At 36.8% G+C, this 14,985-nt stretch overlaps 2 protein-coding genes across 2 annotated transcripts; both read right to left on the bottom strand.

The window, feature by feature from the left end:
- Positions 1–1,806: 1,806 nt before the first annotated feature.
- Positions 1,807–2,530, bottom strand: LOC133321717 (dynein axonemal assembly factor 4-like). The gene has a single exon (XM_061530799.1). It carries the CDS (start codon positions 2,518–2,520, stop codon positions 1,807–1,809), a length of 714 nt encoding a protein of 237 aa, XP_061386783.1. The 5' UTR covers positions 2,521–2,530.
- Positions 2,531–13,839: 11,309 nt separating this feature from the next.
- LOC133321716 (low density lipoprotein receptor adapter protein 1-A-like) lies at positions 13,840–14,714 on the bottom strand (the record flags this gene model as incomplete). The annotated part of the gene is made up of 1 exon (XM_061530798.1): positions 13,840–14,714. A coding segment is annotated over one exon (875 nt), but the record flags the coding sequence as incomplete, so codon positions are not given.
- Between the last annotated feature and the right edge of the window lie 271 nt (positions 14,715–14,985).

Here is a 14,985-nt window from a genome sequence, read left to right on the forward strand (position 1 = left end):
TTCGGAATGATCGATTTGGGCCAAATATGCACCATTTTGTTATATGATTTTTTGTCATTTTAAATAATGCCTCTCTCATAGATGTCCTGCTCTCTATTTGCAAAAAAACTCTAGTAGTCGAATTTCACAATCCTCCCGAGATACCTCCCGCTTGGTGTCAAGTCCGGACTGTATGTCGGATGCATTAAAACTTCCCAACCTACAGAAGTTGTGGCCTAACGTTGTCCTGGTCGAACACAACACCTCTCCTGTTGGCCAATTCTGGCCGTATCTGGTCAATTCCTACCTTCAAACGGTCCAGTTGTTGACAGTAGAGATAAGAATTTAGCGTTTAGCTATATGGAAGCTTATAATAAATAATCCCCTTTCAGTCCCACCAAATGCATAACAGAACCTTCCTGTTAGTCCTTGTTTGGCCACCGTTTGAGGTACTTCACCGCTCTTTGAACACGATCGTTTTCGTTTCGTATGTGATACATTTCTCATCTCCAGTCACCATCCGTTTAAGAAATTGGTCTATCTCATTCCGTTTGGCCACGGCTTCGCAGATGGAAATTCAATCAGGCCTATTTTTTCTGTTAATTGGTGTGGCGCCCAAACATTGAGGTTATTTTTGAATCCAGCTTTGGGTACATGATTTAAAACTGCTTTATGGTCGACTGTTAACATGCCGGTCAACTTCGATCATTTCCGATCCGATTTTATCGTCCGATAAAGGTTAAATTGTGAACATCTTAATGCATCAGGTATAGATTGGCGTATGTATAGTTTTTATAAAATCGAAGCAAATATAAATGTTCGTCCGATTCTAGTAAAAAGTGCACCAAAATCTCAAGGTTTGTCCGTTTTGTTGAAGTTGGTGTAGATGCAGGTAAAACTCCCATATATATTTTCGGCCGATGTGCACCACATAGTCAACGTACGATGCGCTGCAGTATACCGCATGGCGGGAGTTAAGCTTGCTTTAAGTCGGTCCAGATTTCCATAATTTTGTCCGATTCATATAAATGGTACACAACCGTCTCTAAGTTCCTTCGATTAAAATGATACAGATCACATATTTCATTTCTATACGCAGCGTCCACAACCCCGACCTTTTAAATGTTCCGAAAATGTTCCATTAAAAGTGCCCGCAATGTAGTATTTCTGATGCCCTGGAGAACATAGTCGACATAGTTGAACTCTTTTGTTATGTTATGTCTGTATACCAGGAAGGAGGGGTATACAAAAATGAACCCGACAAAACCTAACGCCTTTTTCACTTGTTCTGTGGGTAAAATAGCACCAGGTTTGTGATATAGACATCGTATTATGGTTCCGCCCTATATTTTTTAGGTTTAAATCCACTCTCCCTCTTTTATTTAATGATTCTTATACAGAAATTATTAGGGTACCGGTAGTAGTAGACCGATATGTCCCTTCTTGAAATATGATATAGGTTTGCTAAAAATATACGGTTATGCAAAATCGGATACTATGTTTGCACGACCAAATATATATATATAAGATACCACAAATAATGGTCCGATATTCTATATATTCGAATTTGAGTTGCTGCGCGTACCAGCCATTTAGACAGAGGGGCACATCTACATATTTGTTTTAAAAAAACTTGGGTCAAAAGGCGTAGGTATTTATAACAAATAATATCCTATACCAAGGTGTGGTTTACGGTCCATATTTTCAAAGAATTTTCCTCGTTCAATTTACCGATCTTGTAAAAATGCATTTTGTGTATTTATTTTACAAAAATAATTTATTTTCAAATAAAAATTATAAAATAAGTATTCGAAACAGCTTCAAAATTTATGATACATTCGAATTATCGACTTCTCGAACATTTTGCATATCATCCACGACAAATGGTCGCGGTACTCCCTCCTGTGACTCTCGTTTCGGTGTATCATATTTGAATGATGAGAAACTGACACATATCTTTGCAGTGGTTCGTAAAGCTGGTAAGGAGCGTGGTGCAATTGGTGTACCCAAGCGGCTATTAGATCTAGCTGATGTCGATCCATTTCCATACGATTCTTGTTTAGTTTTCATATGCGTCTCCTTGGGCGCCACTGTCATAGCTTCACGACAAGCCTGTTCATGGAATTGTTTAACCCTTTCCCGCATGGCCGTCTCACGCCTCACCTCACGATCAATTTCATTACGCCGTTTAATTTCATAACGTTCCAATGCCTTCTCATCACGTTCCTTATTGCGTTGCACTACTTGATCGGAAACTTCGAGGCGTTTTTGCAGCAACTCTTCTTTGCTAAGTTTCTTAAAGATTTCCGGCCAAATGCCTTTGGCCTTTTTGATTAACACAATGCGTGCCTCATTTTTGAATATGCGACAAAAACTTGCCACTTCATCGATTTCTTGTACCAAATGTCGTTCGAAAAATATCGGAGGGTTATTGAATTTCAGATATGTTGGCAGCAGGACAATGTCCGGCTTGCGGGTTATCAGGCGATTTAATTCAATTGTGATTTTAATTTCTTCATCGGTTTGGGTTATTTGCACCATTATCGTAAAAACACACCAAAACACCACACACGCACACACAAGGGCGGATGAGGTTGCTGACTTGACTCGAGAGCTTCTTGGTAAAAATCTTTTGCTTCTTAGTAATTTTTGTTTTTGTTGTTGGAAATATTTTTGTCTATTTAAATATTTATTTTGTTCATTACTGATAAGTCAATGAAGAACACAGGGTATTGGACGAAAATATTTTTTTCTTTTGGAATTATCGAAGTTATTTGACTTCAGTCCGCTCGTTGTAAGAAATGACTTTTGACACCGGTGAATGCTCTTATTACAATGTGAATGTTTTCTCACTGATAAATCATCAATAGGTCGGCATTGTTTTTCCATTTCCTTTTTCCGTTTCCATACCGATTCGATTATTGTTCGATTTATTTATTATACCCTTCACCACACTGTGGTACAGGGTATTATGTCTTTGTGCATATGTTTGTAACAGGCAAAAGGAAACGAGATAGACACATGGTTCCTTTTGAGAATATGCATAGAATCACTTTCTAAGTCGATTTATGCATGTCCGTCCGTCTGTCCGTCTGTCTGTCTGTCCATGTTAAATTGTAAACAAAGTACAGGTCGCATTTATGATCCGAATTGAATGAAATTTGGCATAGGTCACTTATTCGGCCCAAGGACGAACCCTATTGAAATTGGGAAAAATCGGTTCAGATTTAGATATAGCTCCCATATATATATTTAACCGATTTAATGTAAACGGCCCCTATATATCTTTCGATTTGCACGAAATTTGGTACAGCTTAATCATTTAGGTCTAGAATGATGTCTGCCAAGTTTCGTGAAAATCGGTCCAGATTTAGATATAGCTCCCATATATAGTTTCGTCCGATTTCATGTATATGGTGCCCCAAAGTTCCTATATATCTTTTGATTTGCACGAAATTTGGTATAACGTACTGAATTAAGCCTAGAGTGATGTCTGCCAAGTTTGGAGAAAATCGGTCCAGATTTAGATATAGCTCCCATATATAGTTTCGTCCGATTTCATGTAAAAGGTGCCCCAAAGTCCCTATATATCTTTCGATTTGCGCGAAATTTGGCATAACGTACTGAATTGAGCTTAGAATGATGTCTAACAAGTTTGGAGAAAATCGGTCCAGATTTAGATTTAGCTCCCATATATAGTTTCGTACGATTTCATGTAAATGGTGCCCCAAAGTCCGTATATATCTTTTGATTTGCACGAAATTTGGCATAACGTACTGAATCAAGCCTAGAGTGATGTCTGCCAAGTTTGGAGAAAATCGGTCCAGATTTAGATATAGCTCCCATATATAGTTTCGTCCGATTTCATGTAAATGGTGCCTCAAAGTCCCTATATAACTTTCGATTTGCACGAAATTTGGCATAACGTACTGAATTAAGCCTAGAGTGATGTCTGCCAAGTTTGGAGAAAATCGGTCCAAATTTAGATATAGCTCCCATATATAGTTTCGTCCGATTTCATGTAAATGGTGCCTCAAAGTCCCTATATAACTTTCGATTTGCACGAAATTTGGCATAACGTACTGAATTGAGCCTGGAATGATGTCTACCAAGTTTCGAGAAAATCGGTCCAGACTTAGATATAGCTCCCATATATAGTTTCGTACGATTTCATGTAAATGGTGCCCCAAAGTCCCTATATATCTTTTGATTTGCACGAAATTTGGCATAACGTACTGAATTAAGCCTAGAGTGATGTCTGCCAAGTTTGGAGAAAATCGGTCCAGATTTAGATATAGCTCCCATATATAGTTTCGTCCGATTTCATGTAAATGGTGCCTCAAAGTCCCTATATAACTTTCGATTTGCACGAAATTTGGCATAACGCACTGAATTGAGCCTAGAATGATGTCTACCAAGTTTCGAGAAAATCGGCCCAGATTTAGATATAGCTCCCACATATAGTTTCGTACGATTTCATGTAAATGGTGCCCCAAAGTCCCTACATAACTTTCGATTTGCACGAAATTTGTCATAACGTACTGAATTGAGCCTAGAATGATGTCTGCCAAGTTTCGTGAAAATCGGTCCAGATTTAGATATAGCTCCCTTTTATTATAGATTGATTTTAAGTAATTGACGTACTAAGGAACCAATAGAAACAAAACGTTCTGAAATTAGTATAACCTAACCTGTGACAAGTTTGTTTGAAATCGCTTAATATTTGGATAGAGCTTCCATATATATTTTCGACCGATTTCAAGTAAATTGGGCATCAGACTCCTCATGTTAGTCAGATTGACATCAAATTGTGCACAACGCACAAAATTGAGCATACAATTACGTAGTTGCGTTTTCTAGAAGTACAGACATAGCCCAACGGACTTATTTATATTTGTTTGAAGTCGATTAACATACTTTATGGATAGATCTAGGTAGATTCACATTTAGATAAATATTACTTTTTTTCATCCAATTACATGTTAATAGTCCTGTTTAATATACCCATAGTGGTGAAGGGTATCATATAGTCGGCCCCGTCCGACTTTACTACTTTCCTTACTGGTTTTCAACTACTACAAGGGGGGGTTTTTAAAAGAATATTTAAAAATTAGCACAAAGACGTTTTACCCTTCACCACACTGTGGTACAGGGTATTATGTCTTTGTGCATATCTTTGTAACAGCAAAAGGAATCGAGATAGACCCATGGTTCCTTTTGAGAATATGCATAGAATCACATTCTGAGTCGATTTATGTATGTCCGTCCGTCCGATGTTAAATTGTAAACAAAGTACAGGTCGCATTTATAATCCGATTTGGATGAAATTTGGCACAAGTCACTTATTTGGCCCATGGACGAACCCTATTGAAATTGGAGAAAATCGGTTCAGATTTACATATAGCTCCCATATACATTTTCGTCCGATTTTAGGTAAATTGAGAACCAAAGTCCCTAAAAGTCATTCAATTTGCACGAATTTTGGCATAGCGTAATGAATTAACTCTATAATGATGTGTGCTAAGTTTCGTGAAAACCGGTTCAGATTTAGATATAGCTCCCATATATAGTTTCGCCCGATTTTAGGTAAATGGTGCACCAAAGTCCCTAAAAATTAAGTCTAGAATGATGTCTGCCAAATTTCGTGAAAATCGGTTTAGATTTAAATATAGCTCCCATATATATTTTCGTCCGATTTAAGGTAAATGGTGCACCAAAGTCACTAAATAGCATTTGAAATTTGGCACAGCGCAATGAATTAACTCTAGAACGATGTGTGCCAAATTTCGGGAAAATCGGTTCAGATTTCGATATAGGTCCCATATATATTTTCGTCCGATTTAAGGTACATAGTGCACGAATGTCCCTATATATCCTTCGATTTGCACGAAATTTGGCATAGCGTACTAAAGTAAGTCTAGAGAGATGTCTGTTAAGTTTCGTGAAGATCGGTTCCGATTTAGATATAGCTCTCATATATATTTTTCTTTGATTTAAGGTACATAGTGCACCAAAGTCCCTATATATCCTTCGATTTGCACGATATTTGGCATAGCGTACTAAAGTAAGTCTAGAGATATGTGTGTTATGTTTCGGGAAGCTCGGTTACAATTTTAATATGTCTCCTTTATATATTTACGTCCGGTTTAAGGTAAATAGTGCACCAAAGTCCCTATATATCCTTCTTTTATATATTCGTCCGATTTTAACTAAATGGTTCACCAAAATCATAATGTTTGTCCGATTAACACGAATTTTTGCACAACATATTAAATTGAGACTTGAATGGCGTTATTGCGTTTTCATGAAATATATCAAACGGGTGTCTGATTAAAGTTAAATGTTTAGCAGTGCGGCGTACCGAATAGCGTGTATCAATTTTGCTACAAATCGTTTTCCATAAAATTGTCCCATGGTACGCAGACGACTCTAAATCTACCCGAATAAAATTAAATTTATCATAGGTTGCAGAAATACGTGAATATGTTCCTTCAAGGGAACATGGACATGCAATTCTATGGATACATATCTACAATATACCCAAAATGGTGAAGGGTATCATATAGTCGGCCCAGTCCGACTTTACTACTTTCCTTACTGGTTATTTATTCGTGTTGTGCCAACAAATATTAAAGTGGCTATCTCTTGCTGTCTAAGCCGGCATTCAACCGTTTTGTCCTCCCCCTCATTAACGATGTTGAGGTCGCCTAACATGGTAACCGTCATTTACACTTACCTGGCAACCGAAACAAATAAATCATATCGAAATATTTTGATTTCGAATTTATTTGCAAGTGACAAGTATTATTTGGTACATAGGCGCAAATAGAAAGTTGTTTAAGGACTAATAAGTAAGATTGTCAGTGGGACTGGCTGAAGCATTTAAGCGGATGTGTTAGATGTGGGATGTATAAAAATATGGACCTATACTCAAAACACCCAGTAAGTGAAGGACCATATGTGAAACATTTTGATTTGGGCAAATAAGTGTAATAGCAACTTGTACTGGTTTTGTGTAAAAACCAGTAAGGAATGTAACAATGTCAGACAATTCTAAGGCATCGGGTTCTACGATACCGGATTGACCCGAAATTACTCGGCCAGCGGCTGCCAACCCAGTTATATATGTTTATATTGTTATTCTGTTTTGGTAGCAACATATTCAGGAACTTGCTTCAATTGCGAGGCTAGTGCGAACGGTATTACGTTTCCTCGTGCTGCTAAATCGCAATCCCCAGCGAATTCTAGTCCACGACGTCATCTATTTTGTTGGAATACAGAACTTTACTTCACCGCAGTCTCCTTAACAGCAGCCCAATATGCAGCATTTAACACCGCACGTTGCTGGTTCTACTTCTGAAAGTGCATAATTTCTGCAATTTATTTGCAACGTTCTTTCAGGAAAGTAGATTTCATAAATCGGAAGAATATCTTGGTCGCGAGGGTACAGGAAACTAAGCTCAATGAAAATGGTAGTCCACAGCTTTGTGATGGTTACAATGTTCTGAGTAAGGATCGCATCAAATGTAGAGGAGGATGTCTAGCATTCCAAAGTGGATGGTCTAGCATTCCATCCACTCTGTTCAGTACAGACCTACCTCGCTTGAGCTAGACTCTAGTAACCAATACATGGAATTTATGGGGGTAACAGTTAAATGTGGTACTGCCGAAGTAGAGGTGCTTACCTCTACTTCAGTATATACCGGCAAATTATAGCTGTGAACCGCGTTTTTTGCCTAACGTTAGCTTTCTATTGGAGGGTGTTTAAGCTATTGAAACCCAACTTTATTGTTTGGCTGTAATTTCAATTCGAAATTATTGTGAAATAGTTTCTTTAAATACAACATAAACTAATCTACCATAGCCTAATCTTAGACACACAATAACTATTAATTCTCCCAGTGTACATGAGGCTTGTTTTGTCCCTATAGAAAAGTTTACAACAAATGAGTGCACCAATATTTTTGAGTAGAAGAAAGGAAATTGCGGGACATCATTGCAAGTATAAACCAGTAAGGAAAGTAGTAAAGTCGGACGGGGCCGACTATATGATACCCTTCACCACTATGGGTATATTAAACAGGACTATTAACATGTAATTGGATGAAAAAAAGTAATATTTATCTAAATGTGAATCTACCTAGATCTATCCATAAAGTATGTTAATCGACTTCAAACAAATATAAATAAGTCCGTTGGGCTATGTCTGTACTTCTAGAAAACGCAACTACGTAATTGTATGCTCAATTTTGTGCGTTGTGCACAATTTGATGTCAATCTGACTAACATGAGGAGTCTGATGCCCAATTTACTTGAAATCGGTCGAAAATATATATGGAAGCTCTATCCAAATATTAAGCGATTTCAAACAAACTTGTCACAGGTTAGGTTATACTAATTTCAGAACGTTTTGTTTCTATTGGTTCCTTAGTACGTCAATTACTTAAAATCAATCTATAATAAAAGGGAGCTATATCTAAATCTGGACCGATTTTCACGAAACTTGGCAGACATCATTCTAGGCTCAATTCAGTACGTTATGACAAATTTCGTGCAAATCGAAAGTTATGTAGGGACTTTGGGGCACCATTTACATGAAATCGTACGAAACTATATGTGGGAGCTATATCTAAATCTGGGCCGATTTTCTCGAAACTTGGTAGACATCATTCTAGGCTCAATTCAGTGCGTTATGCCAAATTTCGTGCAAATCGAAAGTTATATAGGGACTTTGAGGCACCATTTACATGAAATCGGACGAAACTATATATGGGAGCTATATCTAAATCTGGACCGATTTTCTCCAAACTTGGCAGACATCACTCTAGGCTTAATTCAGTACGTTATGCCAAATTTCGTGCAAATCAAAAGATATATAGGGACTTTGGGGCACCATTTACATGAAATCGTACGAAACTATATATGGGAGCTATATCTAAATCTGGACCGATTTTCTCGAAACTTGGTAGACATCATTCCAGGCTCAATTCAGTACGTTATGCCAAATTTCGTGCAAATCGAAAGTTATATAGGGACTTTGAGGCACCATTTACATGAAATCGGACGAAACTATATATGGGAGCTATATCTAAATTTGGACCGATTTTCTCCAAACTTGGCAGACATCACTCTAGGCTTAATTCAGTACGTTATGCCAAATTTCGTGCAAATCGAAAGTTATATAGGGACTTTGAGGCACCATTTACATGAAATCGGACGAAACTATATATGGGAGCTATATCTAAATCTGGACCGATTTTCTCCAAACTTGGCAGACATCACTCTAGGCTTGATTCAGTACGTTATGCCAAATTTCGTGCAAATCAAAAGATATATACGGACTTTGGGGCACCATTTACATAAAATCGTACGAAACTATATATGGGAGCTAAATCTAAATCTGGACCGATTTTCTCCAAACTTGTTAGACATCATTCTAAGCTCAATTCAGTACGTTATGCCAAATTTCGCGCAAATCGAAAGATATATAGGGACTTTGGGGCACCTTTTACATGAAATCGGACGAAACTATATATGGGAGCTATATCTAAATCTGGACCGATTTTCTCCAAACTTGGCAGACATCACTCTAGGCTTAATTCAGTACGTTATACCAAATTTCGTGCAAATCAAAAGATATATAGGAACTTTGGGGCACCATATACATGAAATCGGACGAAACTATATATGGGAGCTATATCTAAATCTGGACCGATTATTTTCACGAAACTTGGCAGACATCATTCTAGACCTAAATGATTAAGCTGTACCAAATTTCGTGCAAATCGAAAGATATATAGGGGCCGTTTACATTAAATCGGTTAAATATATATATGGGAGCTATATCTAAATCTGAACCGATTTTTCCCAATTTCAATAGGGTTCGTCCTTGGGCCGAATAAGTGACCTATGCCAAATTTCATTCAATTCGGATCATAAATGCGACCTGTACTTTGTTTACAATTTAACATGGACAGACAGACAGACAGACAGACGGACAGACGGACGGACGGACATGCATAAATCGACTTAGAAAGTGATTCTATGCATATTCTCAAAAGGAACCATGTGTCTATCTCGTTTCCTTTTGCCTGTTACAAACATATGCACAAAGACATAATACCCTGTACCACAGTGTGGTGAAGGGTATAAAAATATTGTAACCTGTTTCTTAATTTAAGATACAATGGAAGTATCCAGCTATTGAGCATTTTCCATATCTACAACGACACATGGCCGCGGTACTCCCTCCTGAGACTCTCTTTTCGGTGCATTACTCCGTCTATCTAACCCAGATCGAAGTGTCAAGGAACTCACTTTGGAAGTCAGCATGTGAATAGTTGCTACATTCGAACCGGTGTTAGTAAACGTTAGGTAACGATTCAGTCGCTTTCGAACCCTGATAAACAGTACTGATCCGAAGAGATGCGTAAGTGCGAGCGAGAGGTCGAAACGAAGGAAAACTTTCCAGTTGCGAATAATCAATATGAGATCCGTAAGCAACACAACACACTAACAGCGTTGCATGCCATTTCCAAACATATAAGTCGAGGACTTAATCAGAACCGGTCATGCTATTGAACAGAGTTGGTAGCACTATCAAACGCCTCTGATGCCAATCATGCCACATTTTTTGAGGACATAGGGAACACTTGTGTGGACGCCAGTCATAAGTGGTGTTTCGGAATAAGAAGTCCTCAGGGTGGAGTGATATATTCGGAAATGTTCAACCTTTCCCTTTTCAGTAATCCACGCCGTCACTATAGCATTGAAATCGTTACACAAATAGATGATTGTACGATTTTGACTTTAGGTCCTAAAGTTGGGGACATATGTGTATGGTTGGACGCCTATCTCGCCGATTTAACAGGGCCAGATTCGACAGCATTTTCAAATCGTCCGCGCAAACTACAGCTACATATCTGCGAGATTGATAAAATTTGTTTTAGAACATTTTCTGTATAGGTCTAGGTTTTGCAGAATCTCTTTATAAAGCCTCACTAATCGGCATTTTGCAGGTTTTTGATGTATTCCCCCACCAAAGTAGCTTCAATTCTGTTTTGTCGGTTTCTTAGAGAGTGAAAAATTTATTTGCAGAATATTAATACCCTTCACCCATAGTTCCTTTTGAGAAATTAATGATATGTTTCGGTCAAAAATAGAATACGCAGAGAGAATGAAAAAATAAAGGAAAACAATGAAAGTATGGAATTACAAAAAGATGTAAAAAATATTGTGCCATGAAATGTGCGGAGATTGAAAACGATGAAAGAAAAAATATTTTTAAAGAATTTTGGAACATGTAAACACTTTAATTGAAGCAGTCCCAAATAAAAGAAATAAAAAAAAGTATCTAAATCAAAAAGATATTCAACTTTAAAATATTTCTTCAAGGTACATGACAAAAATATGAGCGTGTGCAAAAAATATGTTTTAAATACGTTGGATGTTGGTGCAAAGGCTGCGTATAAATGGTTGAATAAGCCTCCAAGTTCAAGGATAATCTCTCTTATGAAGAATATGCCCTTCACCAACAGAAAACCAGTAAGGAAAGTAGTAAAGTCGGACTGGGCTGACTATATGATACCCTTCACCACTTTGGGGATATTCTACATATGTATCTTTACAGATGTCGCCTTTTCGAAGGAACATTGACATGAAATTGAACGAACTTAAAAATGCGATATTTATCTATAAGTAAACCGACTAACATCAATCCTTACACATGACATTCTGCCATCTATTCCATACTTTGTAAATAGACTTTAAGCAAACTTTACGCACGCTATTTGGTATGCTTCACCGTTTAAAATGTAATATCAATCAAGCACTCATAGATTATTTGGTTTACAATCAACATGAATATATGCTATATCTAAATCTGAACCGATTTCAAGGAAACTTGCCCGAGATTAATTTATATTAAAAATGGACCCGATTCAGTACCCTATACCAAATTTCGTGCAAATCGAAAGATAAAGAGGGACTTTGGAGACCCATTTACCTTAAATCGGACGAAAATATATATGGGAGCTATATATAAATCTGACCCAATTGTCTCGAAACTTGGTACACATCATTCTGGACATAATTCAGTACTCTGTGCCAAATTTCGTGCAAATCGAAAAATATAGAGGGACTTTGCTGCCCATTTACCTTAAATCGGACGAAAATATACATGGGAGCTATATCTAAATCTGGACCGATTTTCACGAAACTTAGCACACATCATTTTGGACCTAATTCAGTACTCTATGCCAAATGTCGTGAAAATCGAATGATATATAGGGACTTTGTCGCACCATTTACCTTAAATCGGACGAAACTATATATGAGAGCTATATCTAAATCTGAACCGATTTCCTCGAAACTTGGCACACATCATTCTGCACCTAATTCAGTACTCGATATCAAATTTCATGAAAATCGAATGGTATGTAGATACTTTGTAGACCCATTTACATTAAATCGGACGAAAATATATATGGGGGCTATATCTAAATCAGAACCGATTTTTCCCAATTTCAATAGGGTTCGTCCTTGAGCCAAATAAGTGACTTGTGCACAATTTCATCCAAATCGGATCATAAATGCGAACTGTACTTTGTTTACAATTTAACATCTACAGACGGACGGACATGCATAATTCGACTCAGAAAGTGATTCTATGCATATTCTCAAGAGGAACCATGTGTCTATCTCGTTTCCTCTTGCCTGTTATAAACATATGCACAAAGACATAATGGTGAAAGGTATAAAAAACGAGGGTAGATATGAAAAGGGAAAAGACAAAAAAGTTTTTACAGTAGTACGGTTCTAATGGCCCCCACCCAAAACCCATGTTATTGCAGTACAAAATTACAGGTTCACAATTTAGTTTTCTACAATCATAGAAACCAAAACGGGTATTGTTTTTTATGGGATGAAGTTTGAGTTTACTTTGTGGAGAAAAAAATTCTAAGTGAACATAGCAATCCGGTAAAAATAATATTTTATAGTTACGGTTGCACATACCAGAACCGTAAAAATATAAATGCCAATGTACCAGCTGAATATACTGGAATATGTAAATCACCAAGAAAATCTTATGAGGATACATATTTGGATTATTCATTTTTTAAAAATTTAACAGTGTAAAATTTTGCATAAATATTCGCCCGGGCCGTGTAAAATGCAATCCCAATGTGACTGACATTTGAGGAATGCAATATACACCTACCTAATGGGAGTGTAAAATAGAGTATGTTAAGTTTCATTGAAATCGAATCAGATTTAGAAATAGCTTCCCATCCCACTATTGAACTTTTCCTTAATGGTTTTCGGAATGTTCAAAATAATGGCTTAATTTTTGCAGCCTTTGTGTCTGTAATCTGGTATTTCGTTTTCTCTTCACAAAAATGTACTTTTATATGATTTGAAATAAGAATACATTTTATTAAAATAATATAAACATTTATTTAAAATATAATAAAACAAAATAACATACATATATATATAAACACAATTAATATTACATATAAGTAGTGTACAGATACGCATATATATATTTACATATTGAATTGAATATTTGAAAGTAAAAGTTATTTGTTTTTAATAAAAGATTACACTAAAATTATATTTAGAACATAGATATATTATGAAATAAAATAAAATTCGCATCCAGAATGAGGAACCACAAGAAAACTAAACTAAAGATTCTGCAAATCCCTCATTAGAATTAAGATTACATCCAAGAAATAGTAGTTAAAAGAAACGATTCCAATTTACGGAACCAATATGTGACAAAGCATAGATAAGCATTTCGACTATTATTATAATTTTTATTAGTATTACAAAATTTGAAAAGTGCCCTGCGGCCACTTAACATGCCACCAAATGAAAACCTTCCGGTTCATCATCGAACGATACCCATGTGTTTTGTAAATATTTTCGTACATCACTATCGGTGGCGGCCAAGTCGATTAAAGGATTATCACTCTTCTTCTCATCCAAATGTGAAGTGATATGGACATCGGCTTTAGATTGGAAGACAGCATTTCCATTTTGTTCCTTTAGAATGTTATTACTTTCATTCTTGTTGTTGTTATTACTATTGCCAATTGTGGTAGTGGTAACAGTCATACCACCATTAATGGGATTCTTCACCTGATGCACCACCGTATCACGCCAATTTTGATAGGCATTCTCAAAGCAGCGGGCAACCAGCAATGTTATTTCATGGGCTATCTTACGTTTCGGACACAAAAATACATGACAAGACATTTTCTCTTTGTCCGACAGCGGATCAGGTTCAGAGCCCACAAACGAAAAGGCATGATCGTGGGCAGCATCCACAGAACAATAGGAAATTTTATAAATCGAAAAACGCATCAACGATTCATCACTGACATGATCCATCACTTCAATACCCTCTTCGGTGATAATGACTTTAACACGTTTTTGGGTCTTGATCTTACGACCACCCGCTTTGGCATTAGCAATCACAGTTTTTATAGCCTCCGATGTTATCTTCTCGGAACGTTTATTCTCGATGGGTGTACAACCGAGATATTTAAGTTCATAGGTCTGGAAAATCGGCTTATTATCTTCTTCGCCATCAGCTTCAAGGGATCCCTCGAAATTGAATTTCATATCATCGGAGTCAGCTTTTTTGCCTCCAGCAGATTCTTTGATGTTCTTATCAGCACCTCCTAGACCCCAATCTTCACCGTCTATGACATCGTCTGATGTGAATTCTGTAAATAGGAAGAACAATAAATAGAAATTCCGTTTAGTTGTTTATAAATAAATACGAAGTTACATGATTACTGATAACATAAATGCGAACTTAATTATCGCGCCAAAACGTCGTAGAAAATTATTACAAGGACAGACAAAGAAACTAACAAAAAGGGCACAAGGCTGCCACACGACAACTGATTAATTTTGCGTTCTAAAAATCAGATTAATAATAATGGCGTAGTTAATTGGTTACTTCCTTATACTTTGAAACGATTTATTTTTATG

Source organism: Musca vetustissima, unplaced genomic scaffold, assembly GCF_032173495.1.
Source record: "Musca vetustissima isolate MV318-11 ecotype Yass unplaced genomic scaffold, APGP_CSIRO_Mvet_v1 utg105568, whole genome shotgun sequence".
NCBI lineage: Eukaryota > Metazoa > Arthropoda > Insecta > Diptera > Muscidae > Musca > Musca vetustissima.